Genomic DNA, 25959 nt, shown 5'->3' with positions numbered 1-25959 from the left:
GCCTCTAAATATAAAAATGAATTAAATAAGAATAGTTTGCTTCAATAAAAAAAAAAAAATAGACTGGAGACTGGCATCGACTATTATAAAATGTGAATATTCTAACTCATCCCTAGTGCAGAGCAGCACATTGGAGCCGGGCTTGAACAGTGATGCAGAACTTGTATGTATGTACAGTACTTGCTGTATTTCTGCTGGACATGTAAAGCTCACTCTAAATGGCCTACCCCACCTTTAACCCTTTTCACTACCAAAGGGTTAACACCCTTTCACTGCGAAGATACAGAAGGTTAACCCTTTCACGGCCACACGACAAAGGGTTAACCCTTTCACAACCCGTCTGTAGTGTGGTAAGTGAAAGGGTTAACCTTCTGTAGTGTGGCAAGTGATGCGATGGCAGATATAAAGGGAATAACCCTGTAGGTTGTTTATAGCAGCACTCGGGTCGTTACCAGCGGGTCCTTGGAGTCCATGGCGGCCCTGAAGCGCTCCAGACAGACGGTGTGCAGCGGCTGGACCGTGGTGACTTCAGGATCGCAGGACAACAGGAAGATGGTGAGAGCGGTCAACAGGCTGACCTCGTCCACCACACCGCCCGGCTGGTCTGAGGACACAAGGGACACGGGCATCTTTTGTAGCCAATGAAATTCTGGAGCTAATGATAATGTTTAAGGCGAGACATATATTTGAATAGATATCACTATGACACCTTCCCAGTTTGTTATGTGCATATGAACTAAGAAAAAATATATTGAAAGTTTTCAGAATTTTATGTTTATATTATGCAAATGAGGCACTTCCTCGTAAAAAATGCTCACATTTACATAAATCTGTGTCACGGAGTTCTGTGTCTTTGTGTGTAAGTAAAGTGCATAAAAACTAGTTTTTCAGAAAACAACCTCAAAGTTCTGTATTGTAATGGTGATCTATGGACACAATCAGACAAAATGAAGTAAAATAAACAACTAATTGTCTCTTTTTGATATTTTAATGCCACTAGTTTGAAATAAGACATGTTAAGGAAGCAAATAACAAAATCTCAATATCGTTGAAAAGAAAAGCAAAAGGGCGATTTTTGGGGTCCTGTCTCGCCTCACATGAGAACGGATTCCTACGATGAAGGGAGAGAAGAAGTCGGAGAAGTTGTTTGTTTTGGGAATAGACCTGTCTCAAACCCTGCCCCTTTTCTTGATCCTCCAATCACAACTGTCGCTTACCTCGGACAAACTTGGTTTGTCCGAGGTAAGCGACAGTTGTGATTGGAGGATCAAGAAAAGAGGGCAGGGTTTGAGACAGGTCCATTTCTCGCTTGCCCGTCCAAATGAATTGCGCGGTCGGCAATATTGGATGAATTATTACCGATACAAACATTACAAAAACATGCGTAAAACACACATTTTCTGTGGGATGGTTATCAACTTTGGACATGTACTACATAAGACTTCAGGCTATGGACCCGTTGTGTTTTCCAGCTCCTACCTCTCAGCTGAAACTCAAAAACAAGCATCCGTTTGCAAGTAAACAAAGACGTGAGTAAACAAAACCTTTCAGTGTGTTCAAACCTCTGTAACTCTATTACATTAGCACTCGGAGTGATTCTGTTTCCAAAAGAGACCAGACTCACGCATGGGCTATACGTGGTTCAAGAATAAATAGCAAATTACTTTGGGTATGCAATCGTCAGGCGTTTTAGGCAAAACTAGCCCCTTTCTTGCCCGATGGATAAGAGGTTAAAATGATAATCTGTCATCATAGGTACAATCACTTTCTGCTGTATTGAGAAATACAAACGGAGACGTCTTGATAGAGAAGCTAACGTTAGCTAACCAGCTAAACGTTAGCTAACCAGCTAAATGTTAGCTAACCAGCTAAACGTTAGCTAAACGTTAGCTAACCAGCTAAATGTTAGCTAACCAGCTAAACGTTAGCTAAATGTTAGCTAACCAGCAAAATGTTAGCTAACCAGCGGACTGTTAGCTAGTGAATGTTTACATACTGTACGTTAGCTTGGCATCCCACCACCTCTCACCAGTATCCCAGCAGTGCAGCAGTGTGTTCAGGGCCGATCTGAGCAGCTGGGTCCAGGCTCCTCTGCTCTTCTCCTGTCGACTCATCGGGGAGGAGAGGACGGCTTTCAGGGCCTGAAGGGCCGCCTGCACCACCAGACCCAGACCGGCAGCACCAGGTACAGACCCAGGTACCGACCCAGGGGCCTGAGGTGCTGAGAGACAGAATAATAGTCTGGGTTCACTGGTTTTAATTCAGTTAGATCTCCATCTTAGTCAGTTCTTAAACAGTAAATGAGTAATGTTAGTGATTTCCGGGGCGAGTTCTGTTCTGCCCTCCTAAATCACAAACTCTATTCTAATCTACTCCATGCCTTCATTCCTACGCTACTCTCACTGTGTAGCATAGTGTAGTTTAGCGTAGTGTAGCATAACAGTGTAGTTTAGCGTAGTTTAGCATAGTGTAGTTTAGCATAGTGTAGTTTAGCGTAGTGTTGTAGTGTAGCATAATGTAGTTTAACAGTTTAGCATAGTGTAGTTTAGCACACTATAGTTTAGTATAGTGTATGTAGCATAGTGGAGTGGAAATGTAGCATAGTGTAGTTGTAATGTAGCATAGTGTAGTTGTAATGCAGCATAGTGTAGTTGTAATGCAGCATAGTGTAGTTGTAATGCAGCATAGTGTAGTTGTAATGTAGCGTAGTTGTAATGCAGCATAGTGTAGTTGTAATGCAGCATAGTGTAGTTGTAATGCAGCATAGTATAGTTGTAATGTAGCATAGTGTAGTTGTAATGTAGCATAGTGTAGTTGTAATGTAGCATAGTGTAGTTGTAATGCAGCATAGTGTAGTTGTAATGCAGCATAGTATAGTTATAATGTAGCGTAGTGTAGTTGTAATGTAGCGTAGTTGTAATGCAGCATAGTGTAGTTGTAATGCAGCATAGTGTAGTTGTAATGCAGCATAGTATAGTTATAATGTAGCGTAGTGTAGTTGTAATGTAGCGTAGTTGTAATGCAGCATAGTGTAGTTGTAATGCAGCATAGTATAGTTGTAATGTAGCGTAGTGTAGTTGTAATGTAGCATAGTGTAGTTGTAATGCAGCATAGTGTAGTTGTAATGCAGCATAGTGTAGTTGTAATGCAGCATAGTGTAGTTGTAATGCAGCATAGTGTAGTTGTAATGTAGCATAGTGTAGTTGTAATGCAGCATAGTATAGTTATAATGCAGCATAGTGTAGTTGTAATGCAGCATAGTATAGTTGTATGCAGCATAGTGTAGTTGTAATGCAGCATAGTGTAGTTGTAATGCAGCATAGTGTAGTTGTAATGTAGCATAGTGTAGTTGTAATGTAGCATAGTGTAGTTGTAATGCAGCATAGTATAGTTATAATGTAGCGTAGTGTAGTTGTAATGTAGCGTAGTGTAGTTGTAATGCAGCATAGTGTAGTTGTAATGTAGCATAGTGTAGTTGTAATGTAGCATAGTGTAGTTGTAATGTAGCATAGTGTAGTTGTAATGTAGCATAGTGTAGTTGTAATGCAGCATAGTGTAGTTGTAATGTAGCATAGTGTAGTTGTATGCAGCATAGTGTCGTTGTAATGCAGCATAGTGTCGTTGTAATGTAGCATAGTGTAGTTATAATGTAGCATAGTGTAGTTGTAATGTAGCATAGTGTCGTTGTAATGTAGCATAGTGTAGTTGTAATGTAGCATAGTGTAGTTGTAATGTAGCATAGTGTAGTTGTAATGTAGCATAGTGTAGTTGTAATGTAGCATAGTGTAGTTGTAATGTAGCATAGTGTAGTTGTAATGTAGCATAGTGTAGTTGTAATGTAGCATAGTGTAGTTGTAATGTAGCATAGTGTCGTTGTAATGTAGCATAGTATAGTTGTATGCAGCATAGTGTAGTTATAATGTAGCATAGTGTAGTTGTAATGCAGCATAGTGTAGTTGTAATGCAGCATAGTGTAGTTGTAATGTAGCATAGTGTCGTTGTAATGCAGCATAGTGTCGTTGTAATGTAGCATAGTGTCGTTATAATGTAGCATAGTGTAGTTGTAATGCAGCATAGTGTAGTTGTAATGTAGCATAGTGTAGTTGTAATGTAGCATAGTGTAGTTGTAATGTAGCATAGTGTAGTTGTATGCAGCATAGTGTCGTTGTAATGCAGCATAGTGTCGTTGTAATGTAGCATAGTGTAGTTGTAATGTAGCATAGTGTAGTTGTAATGTAGCATAGTGTAGTTGTATGCAGCATAGTGTCGTTGTAATGTAGCATAGTGTAGTTGTATGCAGCATAGTGTCGTTGTAATGTAGCATAGTGTAGTTGTAATGCAGCATAGTGTCGTTGTAATGTAGCATAGTGTCGTTATAATGTAGCATAGTGTAGTTGTAATGCAGCATAGTGTAGTTGTAATGCAGCATAGTGTCGTTATAATGTAGCATAGTGTAGTTGTAATGTAGCGTAGTTGTAATGTAGCGTAGTGTAGTTGTAATGCAGCATAGTGTAGTTGTAATGCAGCATAGTGTAGTTGTAATGCAGCATAGTATAGTTATAATGTAGCGTAGTGTAGTTGTAATGTAGCGTAGTTGTAATGCAGCATAGTGTAGTTATAATGCAGCATAGTGTAGTTGTAATGCAGCATAGTATAGTTGTAATGTAGCATAGTGTAGTTGTAATGCAGCATAGTATAGTTATAATGCAGCATAGTGTAGTTGTAATGCAGCATAGTATAGTTGTATGCAGCATAGTGTAGTTGTAATGCAGCATAGTGTAGTTGTAATGCAGCATAGTGTAGTTGTAATGTAGCATAGTGTAGTTGTAATGCAGCATAGTATAGTTATAATGTAGCGTAGTGTAGTTGTAATGTAGCGTAGTGTAGTTGTAATGCAGCATAGTGTAGTTGTAATGTAGCATAGTGTAGTTGTAATGTAGCATAGTGTAGTTGTAATGCAGCATAGTGTAGTTGTAATGTAGCATAGTGTAGTTGTATGCAGCATAGTGTCGTTGTAATGCAGCATAGTGTCGTTGTAATGTAGCATAGTGTAGTTGTAATGCAGCATAGTGTAGTTGTAATGCAGCATAGTGTCGTTGTAATGTAGCATAGTGTAGTTGTAATGCAGCATAGTGTAGTTGTAATGCAGCATAGTGTAGTTGTAATGCAGCATAGTATAATTATAATGTAGCGTAGTGTAGTTGTAATGTAGCGTAGTTGTAATGCAGCATAGTGTAGTTGTAATGCAGCATAGCGTAGTTGTAATGCAGCATAGTGTAGTTGTAATGTAGCATAGTGTAGTTGTAATGTAGCGTAGTGTAGTTGTAATGTAGCGTAGTTGTAATGCAGCATAGTGTAGTTGTAATGCAGCATAGTGTAGTTATAATGTAGCATAGTGTAGTTGTAATGCAGCATAGTGTAGTTGTAATGTAGCATAGTGTAGTTGTAATGTAGCGTAGTATAGTTGTAATGCAGCATAGTGTAGTTGTAATGCAGCATAGTGTAGTTGTAATGTAGCATAGTGTAGTTGTAATGTAGCATAGTGTAGTTGTAATGCAGCATAGTGTAGTTATAATGTAGCGTAGTGTAGTTGTATGTAGCATAGTGTAGTTGTAATGTAGCATAGTGTAGTTGTAATGCAGCATAGTGTAGTTATAATGTAGCATAGTGTAGTTGTATGTAGCATAGTGTAGTTGTAATGTAGCATAGTGTAGTTGTAATGCAGCATAGTGTAGTTGTAATGTAGCATAGTGTAGTTGTAATGCAGCATAGTGTAGTTGTAATGTAGCATAGTGTAGTTGTAATGCAGCATAGTGTAGTTGTAATGCAGCATAGTGTCGTTGTAATGTAGCATAGTGTAGTTGTAATGTAGCATAGTGTAGTTGTAATGTAGCATAGTGTCGTTGTAATGCAGCATAGTGTAGTTGTAATGTAGCATAGTGTAGTTGTAATGTAGCATAGTGTAGTTGTAATGCAGCATAGTGTAGTTGTAATGCAGCATAGTGTAGTTGTAATGTAGCATAGTGTAGTTGTAATGCAGCATAGTGTAGTTGTAATGCAGCATAGTGTAGTTGTAATGTAGCATAGTGTAGTTATAATGTAGCATAGTGTAGTTGTAATGTAGCATAGTGTAGTTATAATGTAGCATAGTGTAGTTGTAATGTAGCATAGTGTAGTTGTAATGTAGCATAGTGTAGTTGTAATGTAGCATAGTGTAGTTGTAATGCAGCATAGTGTAGTTGTAATGTAGCGTAGTGTAGTTGTAATGTAGCGTAGTGTAGTTGTAATGTAGCATAGTGTAGTTGTAATGCAGCATAGTGTAGTTGTAATGTAGCATAGTGTAGTTGTAATGTAGCATAGTGTAGTTGTAATGTAGCATAGTGTAGTTGTAATGCAGCATAGCGTAGTTGTAATGTAGCATAGTGTAGTTGTAATGCAGCATAGTGTAGTTGTAATGTAGCATAGTGTAGTTGTAATGTAGCGTAGTGTAGTTGTAATGTAGCATAGTGTAGTTGTAATGCAGCATAGTGTAGTTGTAATGTAGCATAGTGTAGTTGTAATGCAGCATAGTGTAGTTGTAATGTAGCATAGTGTAGTTGTAATGTAGCATAGTGTAGTTGTAATGCAGCATAGTGTAGTTGTAATGTAGCATAGTGTAGTTGTAATGTAGCGTAGTGTAGTTGTAATGTAGCATAGTGTAGTTGTAATGCAGCATAGTGTAGTTGTAATGCAGCATAGTGTAGTTGTAATGTAGCATAGTGTAGTTGTAATGCAGCATAGTGTAGTTGTAATGTAGCATAGTGTAGTTGTAATGCAGCATAGTGTAGTTGTAATGTAGCATAGTGTAGTTGTAATGTAGCATAGTGTAGTTGTAATGTAGCATAGTGTAGTTGTAATGCAGCATAGTGTAGTTGTAATGTAGCATAGTGTAGTTGTAATGTAGCGTAGTGTAGTTGTAATGCAGCATAGTGTAGTTGTAATGCAGCATAGTGTCGTTGTAATGTAGCATAGTGTAGTTGTAATGCAGCATAGTGTAGTTGTAATGTAGCGTAGTGTAGTTGTAATGTAGCATAGTGTAGTTGTAATGTAGCATAGTGTAGTTGTAATGCAGCATAGTGTCGTTGTAATGTAGCATAGTGTAGTTGTAATGCAGCATAGTGTAGTTGTAATGTAGCGTAGTGTAGTTGTAATGTAGCATAGTGTAGTTGTAATGCAGCATAGTGTAGTTGTAATGTAGCGTAGTGTAGTTGTAATGTAGCATAGTGTAGTTGTAATGCAGCATAGTGTAGTTGTAATGTAGCATAGTGTAGTTGTAATGCAGCATAGTGTAGTTGTAATGCAGCATAGTGTAGTTGTAATGTAGCATAGTGTAGTTGTAATGCAGCATAGTGTAGTTATAATGTAGCATAGTGTAGTTGTAATGTAGCATAGTGTAGTTGTAATGTAGCATAGTGTAGTTGTAATGTAGCGTAGTGTAGTTGTAATGTAGCATAGTGTCGTTGTAATGTAGCATAGTGTAGTTGTAATGTAGCATAGTGTAGTTGTAATGTAGCATAGTGTAGTTGTAATGCAGCATAGTGTAGTTATAATGTAGCATAGTGTAGTTGTAATGTAGCATAGTGTCGTTGTAATGTAGCATAGTGTAGTTGTAATGTAGCATAGTGTAGTTGTAATGTAGCATAGTGTAGTTGTAATGCAGCATAGTGTAGTTGTAATGCAGCATAGTATAGTTATAATGCAGCATAGTGTAGTTGTAATGCAGCATAGTGTAGTTGTAATGTAGCATAGTGTAGTTGTAATGCAGCATAGTGTAGTTATAATGCAGCATAGTGTAGTTGTAATGCAGCATAGTGTAGTTATAATGTAGCATAGTGTAGTTGTAATGTAGCATAGTGTCGTTGTAATGTAGCATAGTGTAGTTGTAATGTAGCATAGTGTAGTTGTAATGTAGCATAGTGTAGTTGTAATGCAGCATAGTGTAGTTGTAATGCAGCATAGTATAGTTATAATGCAGCATAGTGTAGTTGTAATGCAGCATAGTATAGTTATAATGCAGCATAGTGTAGTTGTAATGCAGCATAGTGTAGTTGTAATGTAGCATAGTGTAGTTGTAATGCAGCATAGTATAGTTATAATGTAGCGTAGTGTAGTTGTAATGTAGCATAGTATAGTTGTAATGTAGCATAGTGTAGTTGTAATGCAGCATAGTATAGTTGTAATGTAGCATAGTGTAGTTGTAATGTAGCATAGTATAGTTGTAATGTAGCATAGTGTAGTTGTAATGTAGCATAGTATAGTTGTAATGCAGCATAGTATAGTTATAATGCAGCATAGTGTAGTTGTAATGCAGCATAGTATAGTTATAATGTAGCATAGTGTAGTTGTAATGTAGCATAGTGTAGTTGTAATGTAGCATAGTGTAGTTGTAATGCAGCATAGTGTAGTTGTAATGCAGCATAGTGTAGTTGTAATGTAGCATAGTGTAGTTGTAATGCAGCATAGTGTAGTTGTAATGCAGCATAGTGTAGTTGTAATGTAGCATAGTGTAGTTGTAATGCAGCATAGTGTAGTTGTAATGTAGCATAGTGTAGTTGTAATGCAGCATAGTGTAGTTGTAATGTAGCATAGTGTAGTTGTAATGTAGCATAGTGTAGTTGTAATGTAGCATAGTGTAGTTGTAATGCAGCATAGTGTAGTTGTAATGCAGCATAGTGTAGTTATAATGTAGCATAGTGTAGTTGTAATGCAGCATAGTGTAGTTGTAATGTAGCATAGTGTAGTTGTAATGTAGCATAGTGTAGTTGTAATGCAGCATAGTGTAGTTGTAATGCAGCATAGTGTAGTTGTAATGCAGCATAGTATAGTTATAATGTAGCATAGTGTAGTTGTAATGTAGCATAGTGTAGTTGTAATGTAGCATAGTGTAGTTGTAATGCAGCATAGTGTAGTTGTAATGCAGCATAGTATAGTTATAATGTAGCATAGTGTAGTTATAATGTAGCATAGTGTAGTTATAATGTAGCATAGTGTAGTTATAATGTAGCATAGTGTAGTTATAATGTAGCATAGTGTAGTTGTAATGCAGCATAGTGTAGTTGTAATGTAGCATAGTGTAGTTGTAATGCAGCATAGTGTAGTTGTAATGCAGCATAGTGTAGTTGTAATGTAGCATAGTGTAGTTGTAATGTAGCATAGTGTAGTTGTAATGCAGCATAGTGTAGTTATAATGCAGCATAGTGTAGTTGTAATGCAGCGTAGTGTAGTTGTAATGCAGCAGTGTAGTTGTAATGCAGCGTAGTGTAGTTGTAATGCAGCATAGTGTAGTTATAATGCAGCATAGTGTAGTTGTAATGCAGCATAGTGTAGTTATAATGCAGCATAGTGTAGTTGTAATGCAGCATAGTGTAGTTATAATGCAGCATAGTGTAGTTGTAATGTAGCGTAGTTGTAATGTAGCGTAGTGTAGTTGTAATGTAGCATAGTGTAGTTGTAATGCAGCATAGTGTAGTTATAATGCAGCATAGTGTAGTTGTAATGTAGCGTAGTGTAGTTATAATGTAGCATAGTGTAGTTATAATGCAGCATAGTGTAGTTGTAATGCAGCATAGTGTAGTTGTAATGTAGCGTAGTGTAGTTGTAATGCAGCATAGTGTAGTTATAATGCAGCATAGTGTAGTTGTAATGCAGCATAGTGTAGTTGTAATGTAGCGTAGTGTAGTTGTAATGTAGCATAGTGTAGTTATAATGCAGCATAGTGTAGTTGTAATGCAGCATAGTGTAGTTGTAATGTAGCGTAGTTGTAATGTAGCATAGTGTAGTTGTAATGCAGCATAGTGTAGTTGTAATGCAGCATAGTGTAGTTGTAATGTAGCATAGTGTAGTTGTAATGCAGCATAGTGTAGTTGTAATGTAGCGTAGTGTAGTTGTAATGCAGCATAGTGTAGTTGTAATGTAGCATAGTGTAGTTGTAATGTAGCATAGTGTAGTTGTAATGTAGCATAGTGTAGTTGTAATGTAGCATAGTGTAGTTGTAATGCAGCATAGTGTAGTTGTAATGTAGCGTAGTGTAGTTATAATGTAGCGTAGTGTAGTTGTAATGCAGCATAGTGTAGTTGTAATGTAGCGTAGTGTAGTTATAATGTAGCGTAGTGTAGTGGTAGTTCCAGTACCTGTCTCAGGGTTTGGTTGGTGGACTAGTTCTCTCAGGACTCCCATCAGTAAATATAGTACTGTAGGCAGGATGGACACACTGCCTGTAGGACAGAGAGAAAACAGCATACCACTATTAGTGCTACAAGCTAATGACCTATGGACACATTTGGAAATGAAACATGTATTGTGTGTGTGTGTGTGTGTGTGTGTGTGTGTGTGTGTGTGTGTGTGTGTGTGTGCGTGCGTGCGTGCGTGCGTGCGTGCGTGCGTGCGTGCGTGCGTGCGTGTCTGTCTCACCCTCAGGAGAGCAGATAGAAGGTAGGTCAGACAGGATGGCTAGAGCTGAGGTCACCAGGCGACAGTCACTGTCATCCAGGGTCCAGACAGAGCCTCCTGGTCCTGGACGAGACCAACAGATACATAGAGCCATAGTGTCATATATCTACTGTAGAACATTCATCCATCAACACAACTTAATAATCAAACCCTGGAAGACCTGCATGACATTCTATGAGTCACTGACTAGAAGCACTATTGGACCACTGGTTGATGAGTCACCGACTAGAAGCACTATTGGACTACTGGTTGATGAGTCACCGACTAGAAGCACTATTGGACTACAGGTTGATGAGTCACTGACTAGAAGCACTATTGGACTACAGGTTGATGAGTCACCGACTAGAAGCACTATTGGACTACTGGTTGATGAGTCACCAACTAGAAGCACTATTGGACCACTGGTTGATGAGTCACTGACTAGAAGCACTATTGGACCACTGGTTGATGAGTCACTGACTAGAAGCACTATTGGACCACTGGTTGATGAGTCACCGACTAGAAGCACTATTGGACCACTGGTTGATGAGTCACTGACTAGAAGCACTATTGGACCACTGGTTGATGAGTCACTGACTAGAAGCACTATTGGACCACTGGTTGATGAGTCACTGACTAGAAGCACTATTGGACCACTGGTTGATGAGTCACTGACTAGAAGCACTATTGGACCACTGGTTGATGAGTCACTGACTAGAAGCACTATTGGACCACTGGTTGATGAGTCACTGACTAGAAGCACTATTGGACCACTGGTTGATGAGTCACCGACTAGAAGCACTATTGGACCACTGGTTGATGAGTCACTGACTAGAAGCACTATTGGACCACTGGTTGATGAGTCACCGACTAGAAGCACTATTGGACCACTGGTTGATGAGTCACTGACTAGAAGCACTATTGGACCACTGGTTGATGAGTCACTGACTAGAAGCACTATTGGACCACTGGTTGATGAGTCACTGACTAGAAGCACTATTGGACCACTGGTTGTGTTGCCTTTGATGCTCTCTTCAGGTTTTCACTTTGTGGCAGATGTAGGCTACATTAGTTTATTGGTTTGCCTGCTAATTCAGCGGCTTATAGCTGGATATTGAGGACAATGTCGTCACCAATCCTCCCCCCCGTTCTAGTGACTGGCTGGTCCTTGGCATCATGTTGCGGTCTTATTGTTATGATTTGTTATGCTTTTATGCTTATTTCTGTATGTACACTCGACGTGACTGTAAATGAGGGAAACCTCAGTTGCCTTTTGAGTTTAAATCAAGGTTTCAAATGAAAATTAAATTAAATCATCATCATCATCATCATCACCACCTGAGGGGCTGGTTCCAGCCAGCTTTGGACTGAGCTGCGGAAGCTTCCGGACCAGGACACACAGACACAGCTCCAGAGCTCCGAACACCAGCGACCGGCCGGGAATCAAACCGCCGGTGTCCCGACCCTCCCCGAACTCTGGGACCGTCTCCTTCTCCTCCGCCCCGTCGTCCACTGGGAGAGAGAGACACACTCGTTTTACATCACTGCTGTTTTCCACATGTGTCTCGTCTTCCCTGTCTCCATAAAACTATGTTTACCCTCAGCGCTGTAAATGTCTGTTAGAACACACTGTAAATGTCTGTTAGAACACACTGTAAATGTCTGTTAGAACACACTGTAAATGTCTGTTAGAACACTGTAAATGTCTGTTAGAACACACTGTAAATATCTGTTAGAACACTGTAAATGTCTGTTAGAACACGCTGTAAATGTCTGTTAGAACACTGTAAATGTCTGTTAGAACACACTGTAAATGTCTGTTAGAACACTGTAAATGTCTGTTAGAACACACTGTAAATGTCTGTTAGAACACTGTAAATGTCTGTTAGAACACGCTGTAAATGTCTGTTAGAACACACTGTAAATGTCTGTTAGAACACTGTAAATGTCTGTTAGAACACTGTAAATGTCTGTTAGAACACGCTGTAAATGTCTGTTAGAACACACTGTAAATGTCTGTTAGAACACGCTGTAAATGTCTGTTAGAACACGCTGTAAATGTCTGTTAGAACACTGTAAATGTCTGTTAGAACACACTGTAAATGTCTGTTAGAACACACTGTAAATGTCTGTTAGAACACGCTGTAAATGTCTGTTAGAACACACTGTAAATGTCTGTTAGAACACACTGTAAATGTCTGTTAGAACACTGTAAATGTCTGTTAGAACACACTGTAAATGTCTGTTAGAACACGCTGTAAATGACTGTTAGAACACGCTGTAAATGTCTGTTAGAACACTGTAAATGTCTGTTAGAACACTGTAAATGTCTGTTAGAACACACTGTAAATGTCTGTTAGAACACGCTGTAAATGTCTGTTAGAACACACTGTAAATGTCTGTTAGAACACACTGTAAATGTCTGTTAGAACACACTGTAAATGTCTGTTAGAACACGCTGTAAATGTCTGTTAGAACACGCTGTAAATGTCTGTTAGAACACACTGTAAATGTCTGTTAGAACACGCTGTAAATGTCTGTTAGAACACACTGTAAATGTCTGTTAGAACACACTGTAAATGTCTGTTAGAACACGCTGTAAATGTCTGTTAGAACACACTGTAAATGTCTGTTAGAACACACTGTAAATGTCTGTTAGAACACACTGTAAATGTCTGTTAGAACACGCTGTAAATGTCTGTTAGAACACGCTGTAAATGTCTGTTAGAACACACTGTAAATGTCTGTTAGAACACACTGTAAATGTCTGTTAGAACACACTGTAAATGTCTGTTAGAACACACTGTAAATGTCTGTTAGAACACACTGTAAATGTTTGTTAGAACACACTGTAAATGTCTGTTAGAACACTGTAAATGTCTGTTAGAAGAACACGCTGTAAATGTCTGTTAGAACACTGTAAATGTCTGTTAGAACACTGTAAATGTCTGTTAGAAGAACACACTGTAAATGTTTGTTAGAACACTGTAAATGTCTGTTAGAACACTGTAAATGTCTGTTAGAAGAACACGCTGTAAATGTCTGTTAGAACACACTGTAAATGTTTGTTAGAACACACTGTAAATGTCTGTTAGAACACACTGTAAATGTCTGTTAGAACACACTGTAAATGTCTGTTAAAACACGCTGTAAATGTCTGTTGTTAGAACAGAAAAAAAACGTGAATGAAATCTACTATAAGTACAGTTACTTTTTTATAATGTAAATAGCTCCGCCATCTCTCATCAGATTGCAACGACGTTCACAGAAAGGTAAAGAAACTAACTACGTTTTATTTTATGGCAATAACGTTCAGGTTTGTTCGACCCGTGAGACATATTCACGGAAAATTACGTTCAAAGATTATTTCACGTCAGACGGCTCCAGGTTTGACAGGGGCTGGCGTGAGTGGCGTGAGCTGGGTAGTGTAGTTTTATGAAATTCGAAAAGCCCATCGAAAGCCCTGGGTCACACTCACTTTTGGCTGCGCTATTTCCTCGCATCACTATCCGCCGGTTTCCGAATGAATGCACTGAGATTTCTATAAACTCATAATTATAACACTTAAAAAATCATTGGTAAACAAACGTAGTGCTGAAAATATATACTTTGACTGCGGTTTTCATAGGGTTAGGGTCTTTACTCTTTTGGAGAGAAAAAAAACGCTACATTAATTAATACGGACTGTATTGATCGGTTTATGGCGTGATATGAATCTCGGCCCTGTAACGGTTAACCCTTTCACTGCGACAATACACATAATGTTAACCCTTTCACTGCCACACACAACAGCAGGTTAACCCTTTCACTGCCCACACCATAGAAGGTTAACCCTTTACTATCACACTACCGACGGTGAAATGGTTAAGCCGGGGTTAAATGTAAACCCTCAAGTGTAAAAATGTAACAAAAAACGTGTATGTTTACCCTCGGCGCTGTGCCGTCTCTCTTGGACGTGCTCCTGGGCAGCGGTCACGATCTGTCTGACCAACTCCAAGACCGCCAGCTGGATGACCGGCGCCTCTCGAGTCACCATCAGTCTATGGAGCACGCTCAGTAGCTCCACACTCAGCATCTACAGGGAGATACAGAACACACTACTGTCAGAGTCTAGTGGCTACAGGGAGATACAGAACATACTGTCAGAGTCTAGTAGCTACAGGGAGATACAGAACACAGTGTCTAGTAGCTACAGGGAGATACAGAACACACTGTCTAGTAGCTACAGGGAGATACAGAACACACTGTCTAGTGGCTACAGGGAGATACAGAACACACCGTCTAGTAGCTACAGGGAGATACAGAACACACTGTCTAGTAGCTACAGGGAGATACAGAACACACTGTCTAGTAGCTACAGGGAGATACAGAACACACTGTCTAGTAGCTACAGGGAGATACAGAACACACTGTCTAGTAGCTACAGGGAGATACAGAACATACTGTCTAGTAGCTACAGGGAGATACAGAACATACTGTCTAGTGGCTACAGGGAGATACAGAACACACTGTCTAGTAGCTACAGGGAGATACAGAACACACTGTCTAGTAGCTACAGGGAGATACAGAACATACTGTCTAGTAGCTACAGGGAGATACAGAACACACTGTCTAGTAGCTACAGGGAGATACAGAACACACTGTCTAGTGGCTACAGGGAGATACAGAACACACTGTCTAGTAGCTACAGGGAGATACAGAACACACTGTCTAGTAGCTACAGGGAGATACAGAACACACTGTCTAGTAGCTACAGGGAGATACAGAACACACTGTCTAGTAGCTACAGGGAGATACAGAACACACTGTCTAGTAGCTACAGGGAGATACAGAACATACTGTCTAGTAGCTACAGGGAGATACAGAACACACTGTCTAGTAGCTACAGGGAGATACAGAACACACTGTCTAGTAGCTACAGGGAGATACAGAACACACTGTCTAGTAGCTACAGGGAGATACAGAACATACTGTGTAGTAGCTACAGGGAGATACAGAACACACTGTCTAGTAGCTACAGGGAGATACAGAACATACTGTCTAGTAGCTACAGGGAGATACAGAACACACTGTCTAGTAGCTACAGGGAGATACAGAACACACTGTCTAGTAGCTACAGGGAGATACAGAACACACTGTCTAGTAGCTACAGGGAGATACAGAACACACTGTCTAGTAGCTACAGGGAGATACAGAACACACTGTCTAGTAGCTACAGGGAGATACAGAACACACTGTCTAGTAGCTACAGGGAGATACAGAACACACTGTCTAGTAGCTACAGGGAGATACAGAACACACTGTCTAGTAGCTACAGGGAGATACAGAACACACTGTCTAGTGGCTACAGGGAGATACAGAACACACTGTCTAGTAGCTACAGGGAGATACAGAACATACTGTCTAGTAGCTACAGGGAGATACAGAACACACTGTCTAGTGGCTACAGGGAGATACAGAACACACTGTCTAGTGGCTACAGGGAGATACAGAACACACTGTCTAGTGGCTACAGGGAGATACAGAACACACTGTCTAGTGGCTACAGGGAGATACAGAACACACTGTCAGAGTCTAGTGGCTACAGGGAGATACAGAACATACTGTCTAGTAGCTACAGGGAGATACAGAACACACTGTCTAGTAGCTACAGGGAGATACAGAACACACTGTCTAGTAGCTACAGGGAGATACAGAACACACTGTCTAGTAGCTACAGGGAGATACAGAACACACTGTCTAGTAGCTACAGGGAGATACAGAACATACTGTCTAGTAGCTACAGGGAGATACAGAACATACTGTCTAGTAGCTACAGGGAGATACAGAACACACTGTCTAGTAGCTACAGGGAGATACAGAACATACTGTCTAGTAGCTACAGGGAGATACAGAACACACTGTCTAGTAGCTACAGGGAGATACAGAACACACTGTCTAGTGGCTACAGGGAGATACAGAACACACTGTCTAGTAGCTACAGGGAGATACAGAACACACTGTCTAGTAGCTACAGGGAGATACAGAACATACTGTCTAGTAGCTACAGGGAGATACAGAACACACTGTCTAGTAGCTACAGGGAGATACAGAACACACTGTCTAGTAGCTACAGGGAGATACAGAACATACTGTCTAGTAGCTACAGGGAGATACAGAACACACTGTCTAGTAGCTACAGGGAGATACAGAACACACTGTCTAGTAGCTACAGGGAGATACAGAACATACTGTCTAGTAGCTACAGGGAGATACAGAACACACTGTCTAGTAGCTACAGGGAGATACAGAACACACTGTCTAGTGGCTACAGGGAGATACAGAACACACTGTCTAGTAGCTACAGGGAGATACAGAACACACTGTCTAGTAGCTACAGGGAGATACAGAACATACTGTCTAGTAGCTACAGGGAGATACAGAACACACTGTCTAGTAGCTACAGGGAGATACAGAACACACTGTCTAGTAGCTACAGGGAGATACAGAACACACTGTCTAGTAGCTACAGGGAGATACAGAACACACTCTAGTGGCTACAGGGAGATACAGAACACACTGTCTAGTGGCTACAGGGAGATACAGAACACACTGTCTAGTAGCTACAGGGAGATACAGAACATACTGTCTAGTAGCTACAGGGAGATACAGAACACACTGTCTAGTAGCTACAGGGAGATACAGAACACACTGTCTAGTAGCTACAGGGAGATACAGAACACACTGTCTAGTAGCTACAGGGAGATACAGAACACACTGTCTAGTAGCTACAGGGAGATACAGAACACACTCTAGTGGCTACAGGGAGATACAGAACACACTGTCTAGTGGCTACAGGGAGATACAGAACACACTGTCTAGTGGCTACAGGGAGATACAGAACACACTGTCTAGTAGCTACAGGGAGATACAGAACACACTGTCTAGTAGCTACAGGGAGATACAGAACACACTGTCTAGTAGCTACAGGGAGATACAGAACACACTGTCTAGTGGCTACAGGGAGATACAGAACACACTGTCTAGTGGCTACAGGGAGATACAGAACACACTGTCTAGTGGCTACAGGGAGATACAGAACACACTGTCTAGTGGCTACAGGGAGATACAGAACACACTGTCTAGTGGCTACAGGGAGATACAGAACACACTCTAGTGGCTACAGGGAGATACAGAACATACTGTCTAGTAGCTACAGGGAGATACAGAACACACTGTCTAGTGGCTACAGGGAGATACAGAACACACTCTAGTGGCTACAGGGAGATACAGAACATACTGTCTAGTGGCTACAGGGAGATACAGAACACACTGTCAGAGTCTAGTGGCTACAGGGAGATACAGAACATACTGTCTAGTAGCTACAGGGAGATACAGAACACACTGTCTAGTAGCTACAGGGAGATACAGAACACACTGTCTAGTAGCTACAGGGAGATACAGAACACACTGTCTAGTAGCTACAGGGAGATACAGAACATACTGTCTAGTAGCTACAGGGAGATACAGAACACACTGTCTAGTGGCTACAGGGAGATACAGAACACACTGTCTAGTGGCTACAGGGAGATACAGAACACACTGTCTAGTGGCTACAGGGAGATACAGAACATACTGTCTAGTAGCTACAGGGAGATACAGAACACACTGTCTAGTAGCTACAGGGAGATACAGAACACACTGTCTAGTAGCTACAGGGAGATACAGAACACACTGTCTAGTAGCTACAGGGAGATACAGAACATACTGTCTAGTAGCTACAGGGAGATACAGAACACACTGTCTAGTAGCTACAGGGAGATACAGAACACACTGTCTAGTAGCTACAGGAGATACAGAACACACTGTCTAGTAGCTACAGGGAGATACAGAACATACTGTCTAGTAGCTACAGGGAGATACAGAACACACTGTCTAGTAGCTACAGGGAGATACAGAACACACTGTCTAGTAGCTACAGGGAGATACAGAACACACTGTCTAGTAGCTACAGGGAGATACAGAACACACTGTCTAGTAGCTACAGGGAGATACAGAACACACTGTCTAGTAGCTACAGGGAGATACAGAACACACTGTCTAGTAGCTACAGGGAGATACAGAACACACTGTCTAGTAGCTACAGGGAGATACAGAACATACTGTCTAGTAGCTACAGGGAGATACAGAACACACTGTCAGAGTCTAGTAGCTACAGGGAGATACAGAACACACTGTCTAGTAGCTACAGGGAGAGACAGAACATACTGTCTAGTAGCTACAGGGAGATACAGAACATACTGTCTAGTAGCTACAGGGAGATACAGAACACACTGTCTAGTAGCTACAGGGAGATACAGAACACACTGTCTAGTAGCTACAGGGAGATACAGAACACACTGTCTAGTAGCTACAGGGAGATACAGAACACACTGTCTAGTGGCTACAGGGAGATACAGAACATACTGTCTAGTAGCTACAGGGAGATACAGAACATACTGTCTAGTAGCTACAGGGAGATACAGAACATACTGTCTAGTAGCTACAGGGAGATACAGAACACACTGTCTAGTAGCTACAGGGAGATACAGAACACACTGTCTAGTGGCTACAGGGAGATACAGAACACACTGTCTAGTAGCTACAGGGAGATACAGAACACACTGTCTAGTAGCTACAGGAGATACAGAACATACTGTCTAGTAGCTACAGGGAGATACAGAACATACTGTCTAGTAGCTACAGGGAGATACAGAACATACTGTCTAGTAGCTACAGGGAGATACAGAACACACTGTCTAGTAGCTACAGGGAGATACAGAACATACTGTCTAGTAGCTACAGGGAGATACAGAACACACTGTCTAGTAGCTACAGGGAGATACAGAACATACTGTCTAGTAGCTACAGGGAGATACAGAACACACTGTCTAGTAGCTACAGGGAGATACAGAACACACTGTCTAGTAGCTACAGGGAGATACAGAACACACTGTCTAGTAGGCTACAGGGAGATACAGAACATACTGTCTAGTAGCTACAGGGAGATACAGAACACACTGTCTAGTAGCTACAGGGAGATACAGAACACACTGTCTAGTGGCTACAGGGAGATACAGAACATACTGTCTAGTAGCTACAGGGAGATACAGAACACACTGTCTAGTGGCTACAGGGAGATACAGAACACACTGTCTAGTAGCTACAGGGAGATACAGAACACACTGTCTAGTAGCTACAGGGAGATACAGAACACACTGTCTAGTGGCTACAGGGAGATACAGAACACACTGTCTAGTAGCTACAGGGAGATACAGAACACACTGTCTAGTAGCTACAGGGAGATACAGAACACACTGTCTAGTAGCTACAGGGAGATACAGAACACACTGTCTAGTAGCTACAGGGAGATACAGAACACACTGTCTAGTAGCTACAGGGAGATACAGAACACACTGTCTAGTAGCTACAGGGAGATACAGAACATACTGTCTAGTAGCTACAGGGAGATACAGAACACACTGTCTAGTAGCTACAGGGAGATACAGAACACACTGTCTAGTAGCTACAGGGAGATACAGAACACACTGTCTAGTAGCTACAGGGAGATACAGAACACACTGTCTAGTGGCTACAGGGAGATACAGAACACACTGTCTAGTAGCTACAGGGAGATACAGAACACACTGTCTAGTAGCTACAGGGAGATACAGAACACACTGTCTAGTAGCTACAGGGAGATACAGAACACACTGTCTAGTAGCTACAGGGAGATACAGAACACACTGTCTAGTGGCTACAGGGAGATACAGAACACACTGTCTAGTAGCTACAGGGAGATACAGAACATACTGTCTAGTAGCTACAGGGAGATACAGAACACACTGTCAGAGCTAGTAGCTACAGGGAGATACAGAACACACTGTCTAGTAGCTACAGGGAGATACAGAACATACTGTCTAGTAGCTACAGGGAGATACAGAACACACTGTCTAGTAGCTACAGGGAGATACAGAACACACTGTCTAGTGGCTACAGGGAGATACAGAACACACTGTCTAGTAGCTACAGGGAGATACAGAACACACTGTCTAGTAGCTACAGGGAGATACAGAACACACTGTCTAGTAGCTACAGGGAGATACAGAACACACTGTCTAGTAGCTACAGGGAGATACAGAACACACTGTCTAGTAGCTACAGGGAGATACAGAACATACTGTCTAGTAGCTACAGGGAGATACAGAACACACTGTCTAGTAGCTACAGGGAGATACAGAACACACTGTCTAGTAGCTACAGGGAGATACAGAACACACTGTCTAGTAGCTACAGGGAGATACAGAACATACTGTGTAGTAGCTACAGGGAGATACAGAACACACTGTCTAGTAGCTACAGGGAGATACAGAACATACTGTCTAGTAGCTACAGGGAGATACAGAACACACTGTCTAGTAGCTACAGGGAGATACAGAACACACTGTCTAGTAGCTACAGGGAGATACAGAACACACTGTCTAGTAGCTACAGGGAGATACAGAACACACTGTCTAGTAGCTACAGGGAGATACAGAACACACTGTCTAGTAGCTACAGGGAGATACAGAACACACTGTCTAGTAGCTACAGGGAGATACAGAACACACTGTCTAGTAGCTACAGGGAGATACAGAACACACTGTCTAGTAGCTACAGGGAGATACAGAACACACTGTCTAGTGGCTACAGGGAGATACAGAACACACTGTCTAGTAGCTACAGGGAGATACAGAACATACTGTCTAGTAGCTACAGGGAGATACAGAACACACTGTCTAGTGGCTACAGGGAGATACAGAACACACTGTCTAGTGGCTACAGGGAGATACAGAACACACTGTCTAGTGGCTACAGGGAGATACAGAACACACTGTCTAGTGGCTACAGGGAGATACAGAACACACTGTCAGAGTCTAGTGGCTACAGGGAGATACAGAACATACTGTCTAGTAGCTACAGGGAGATACAGAACACACTGTCTAGTAGCTACAGGGAGATACAGAACACACTGTCTAGTAGCTACAGGGAGATACAGAACACACTGTCTAGTAGCTACAGGGAGATACAGAACACACTGTCTAGTAGCTACAGGGAGATACAGAACATACTGTCTAGTAGCTACAGGGAGATACAGAACATACTGTCTAGTAGCTACAGGGAGATACAGAACACACTGTCTAGTAGCTACAGGGAGATACAGAACATACTGTCTAGTAGCTACAGGGAGATACAGAACACACTGTCTAGTAGCTACAGGGAGATACAGAACACACTGTCTAGTGGCTACAGGGAGATACAGAACACACTGTCTAGTAGCTACAGGAGATACAGAACACACTGTCTAGTAGCTACAGGGAGATACAGAACATACTGTCTAGTAGCTACAGGGAGATACAGAACACACTGTCTAGTAGCTACAGGGAGATACAGAACATACTGTCTAGTAGCTACAGGGAGATACAGAACACACTGTCTAGTAGCTACAGGGAGATACAGAACACACTGTCTAGTGGCTACAGGGAGATACAGAACACACTGTCTAGTAGCTACAGGGAGATACAGAACACACTGTCTAGTAGCTACAGGGAGATACAGAACACACTGTCTAGTAGCTACAGGGAGATACAGAACACACTGTCTAGTAGCTACAGGGAGATACAGAACATACTGTCTAGTAGCTACAGGGAGATACAGAACACACTGTCTAGTAGCTACAGGGAGATACAGAACACACTGTCTAGTAGCTACAGGGAGATACAGAACATACTGTCTAGTAGCTACAGGGAGATACAGAACACACTGTCTAGTAGCTACAGGGAGATACAGAACACACTGTCTAGTAGCTACAGGGAGATACAGAACATACTGTCTAGTAGCTACAGGGAGATACAGAACACACTGTCTAGTAGCTACAGGGAGATACAGAACACACTGTCTAGTGGCTACAGGGAGATACAGAACACACTGTCTAGTAGCTACAGGGAGATACAGAACACACTGTCTAGTAGCTACAGGGAGATACAGAACATACTGTCTAGTAGCTACAGGGAGATACAGAACACACTGTCTAGTAGCTACAGGGAGATACAGAACACACTGTCTAGTAGCTACAGGGAGATACAGAACACACTGTCTAGTAGCTACAGGGAGATACAGAACACACTCTAGTGGCTACAGGGAGATACAGAACACACTGTCTAGTGGCTACAGGGAGATACAGAACACACTGTCTAGTAGCTACAGGGAGATACAGAACACACTGTCTAGTAGCTACAGGGAGATACAGAACACACTCTAGTGGCTACAGGGAGATACAGAACACACTGTCTAGTGGCTACAGGGAGATACAGAACACACTGTCTAGTGGCTACAGGGAGATACAGAACACACTGTCTAGTAGCTACAGGGAGATACAGAACACACTGTCTAGTAGCTACAGGGAGATACAGAACACACTGTCTAGTAGCTACAGGGAGATACAGAACACACTGTCTAGTGGCTACAGGGAGATACAGAACACACTGTCTAGTGGCTACAGGGAGATACAGAACACACTGTCTAGTGGCTACAGGGAGATACAGAACACACTGTCTAGTGGCTACAGGGAGATACAGAACACACTGTCTAGTGGCTACAGGGAGATACAGAACACACTCTAGTGGCTACAGGGAGATACAGAACATACTGTCTAGTGGCTACAGGGAGATACAGAACACACTGTCAGAGTCTAGTGGCTACAGGGAGATACAGAACATACTGTCTAGTAGCTACAGGGAGATACAGAACACACTGTCTAGTAGCTACAGGGAGATACAGAACACACTGTCTAGTAGCTACAGGGAGATACAGAACACACTGTCTAGTAGCTACAGGGAGATACAGAACATACTGTCTAGTAGCTACAGGGAGATACAGAACACACTGTCTAGTGGCTACAGGGAGATACAGAACACACTGTCTAGTGGCTACAGGGAGATACAGAACACACTGTCTAGTGGCTACAGGGAGATACAGAACATACTGTCTAGTAGCTACAGGGAGATACAGAACACACTGTCTAGTAGCTACAGGGAGATACAGAACACACTGTCTAGTAGCTACAGGGAGATACAGAACACACTGTCTAGTAGCTACAGGGAGATACAGAACATACTGTCTAGTAGCTACAGGGAGATACAGAACACACTGTCTAGTAGCTACAGGGAGATACAGAACACACTGTCTAGTAGCTACAGGGAGATACAGAACACACTGTCTAGTAGCTACAGGGAGATACAGAACATACTGTCTAGTAGCTACAGGGAGATACAGAACACACTGTCTAGTAGCTACAGGGAGATACAGAACACACTGTCTAGTAGCTACAGGGAGATACAGAACATACTGTCTAGTAGCTACAGGGAGATACAGAACATACTGTCTAGTAGCTACAGGGAGATACAGAACACACTGTCTAGTGGCTACAGGGAGATACAGAACACACTGTCTAGTAGCTACAGGGAGATACAGAACATACTGTCTAGTAGCTACAGGGAGATACAGAACACACTGTCAGAGTCTAGTAGCTACAGGGAGATACAGAACACACTGTCTAGTAGCTACAGGGAGAGACAGAACATACTGTCTAGTAGCTACAGGGAGATACAGAACATACTGTCTAGTAGCTACAGGGAGATACAGAACACACTGTCTAGTAGCTACAGGGAGATACAGAACACACTGTCTAGTAGCTACAGGGAGATACAGAACACACTGTCTAGTAGCTACAGGGAGATACAGAACACACTGTCTAGTGGCTACAGGGAGATACAGAACATACTGTCTAGTAGCTACAGGGAGATACAGAACATACTGTCTAGTAGCTACAGGGAGATACAGAACATACTGTCTAGTAGCTACAGGGAGATACAGAACACACTGTCTAGTAGCTACAGGGAGATACAGAACACACTGTCTAGTGGCTACAGGGAGATACAGAACACACTGTCTAGTAGCTACAGGGAGATACAGAACACACTGTCTAGTAGCTACAGGGAGATACAGAACATACTGTCTAGTAGCTACAGGGAGATACAGAACATACTGTCTAGTAGCTACAGGGAGATACAGAACATACTGTCTAGTAGCTACAGGGAGATACAGAACACACTGTCTAGTAGCTACAGGGAGATACAGAACATACTGTCTAGTAGCTACAGGGAGATACAGAACACACTGTCTAGTAGCTACAGGGAGATACAGAACATACTGTCTAGTAGCTACAGGGAGATACAGAACACACTGTCTAGTAGCTACAGGGAGATACAGAACACACTGTCTAGTAGCTACAGGGAGATACAGAACACACTGTCTAGTGGCTACAGGGAGATACAGAACATACTGTCTAGTAGCTACAGGGAGATACAGAACACACTGTCTAGTAGCTACAGGGAGATACAGAACACACTGTCTAGTGGCTACAGGGAGATACAGAACATACTGTCTAGTAGCTACAGGGAGATACAGAACACACTGTCTAGTGGCTACAGGGAGATACAGAACACACTGTCTAGTAGCTACAGGGAGATACAGAACACACTGTCTAGTAGCTACAGGGAGATACAGAACACACTGTCTAGTGGCTACAGGGAGATACAGAACACACTGTCTAGTAGCTACAGGGAGATACAGAACACACTGTCTAGTAGCTACAGGGAGATACAGAACACACTGTCTAGTAGCTACAGGGAGATACAGAACACACTGTCTAGTAGCTACAGGGAGATACAGAACACACTGTCTAGTAGCTACAGGGAGATACAGAACACACTGTCTAGTAGCTACAGGGAGATACAGAACATACTGTCTAGTAGCTACAGGGAGATACAGAACACACTGTCTAGTAGCTACAGGGAGATACAGAACACACTGTCTAGTAGCTACAGGGAGATACAGAACACACTGTCTAGTAGCTACAGGGAGATACAGAACACACTGTCTAGTGGCTACAGGGAGATACAGAACACACTGTCTAGTAGCTACAGGGAGATACAGAACACACTGTCTAGTAGCTACAGGGAGATACAGAACACACTGTCTAGTAGCTACAGGGAGATACAGAACACACTGTCTAGTAGCTACAGGGAGATACAGAACACACTGTCTAGTAGCTACAGGGAGATACAGAACACACTGTCTAGTAGCTACAGGGAGATACAGAACACACTGTCTAGTAGCTACAGGGAGATACAGAACACACTGTCTAGTAGCTACAGGGAGATACAGAACACACTGTCTAGTAGCTACAGGGAGATACAGAACACACTGTCTAGTAGCTACAGGGAGATACAGAACACACTGTCTAGTAGCTACAGGGAGATACAGAACACACTGTCTAGTAGCTACAGGGAGATACAGAACACACTGTCTAGTAGCTACAGGGAGATACAGAACACACTGTCTAGTAGCTACAGGGAGATACAGAACACACTG

At 41.8% G+C, this 25959-nt stretch overlaps 1 protein-coding gene across 1 annotated transcript in view; it reads right to left on the bottom strand.

Annotated features, from left to right (window-relative positions):
- Positions 1-25959, bottom strand: part of heatr5a (HEAT repeat containing 5a) — a gene marked incomplete at its 5' end in the record, with an annotated part of 101205 nt that overhangs the window by 18730 nt on the left and 56516 nt on the right. The window contains 6 exons of the mRNA XM_084308556.1: positions 453-604; positions 2030-2221; positions 10170-10253; positions 10450-10551; positions 11806-11979; positions 14395-14542. Of these exons, the coding sequence (XP_084164682.1) occupies positions 453-604; positions 2030-2221; positions 10170-10253; positions 10450-10551; positions 11806-11979; positions 14395-14542 (852 nt within the window). The remainder of the gene's footprint in view (positions 1-452; positions 605-2029; positions 2222-10169; positions 10254-10449; positions 10552-11805; positions 11980-14394; positions 14543-25959) is intronic.

Source organism: Notolepis coatsorum, assembly GCF_963971535.1.
Source record: "Notolepis coatsorum genome assembly, chromosome: 2".
In the NCBI taxonomy this organism is placed as follows: Eukaryota; Metazoa; Chordata; class Actinopteri; order Aulopiformes; family Paralepididae; genus Notolepis; species Notolepis coatsorum.
The sequence above is the reverse complement of the archived record's forward strand: the minus strand, read 5'-3'. Positions and strand labels throughout refer to the sequence as shown.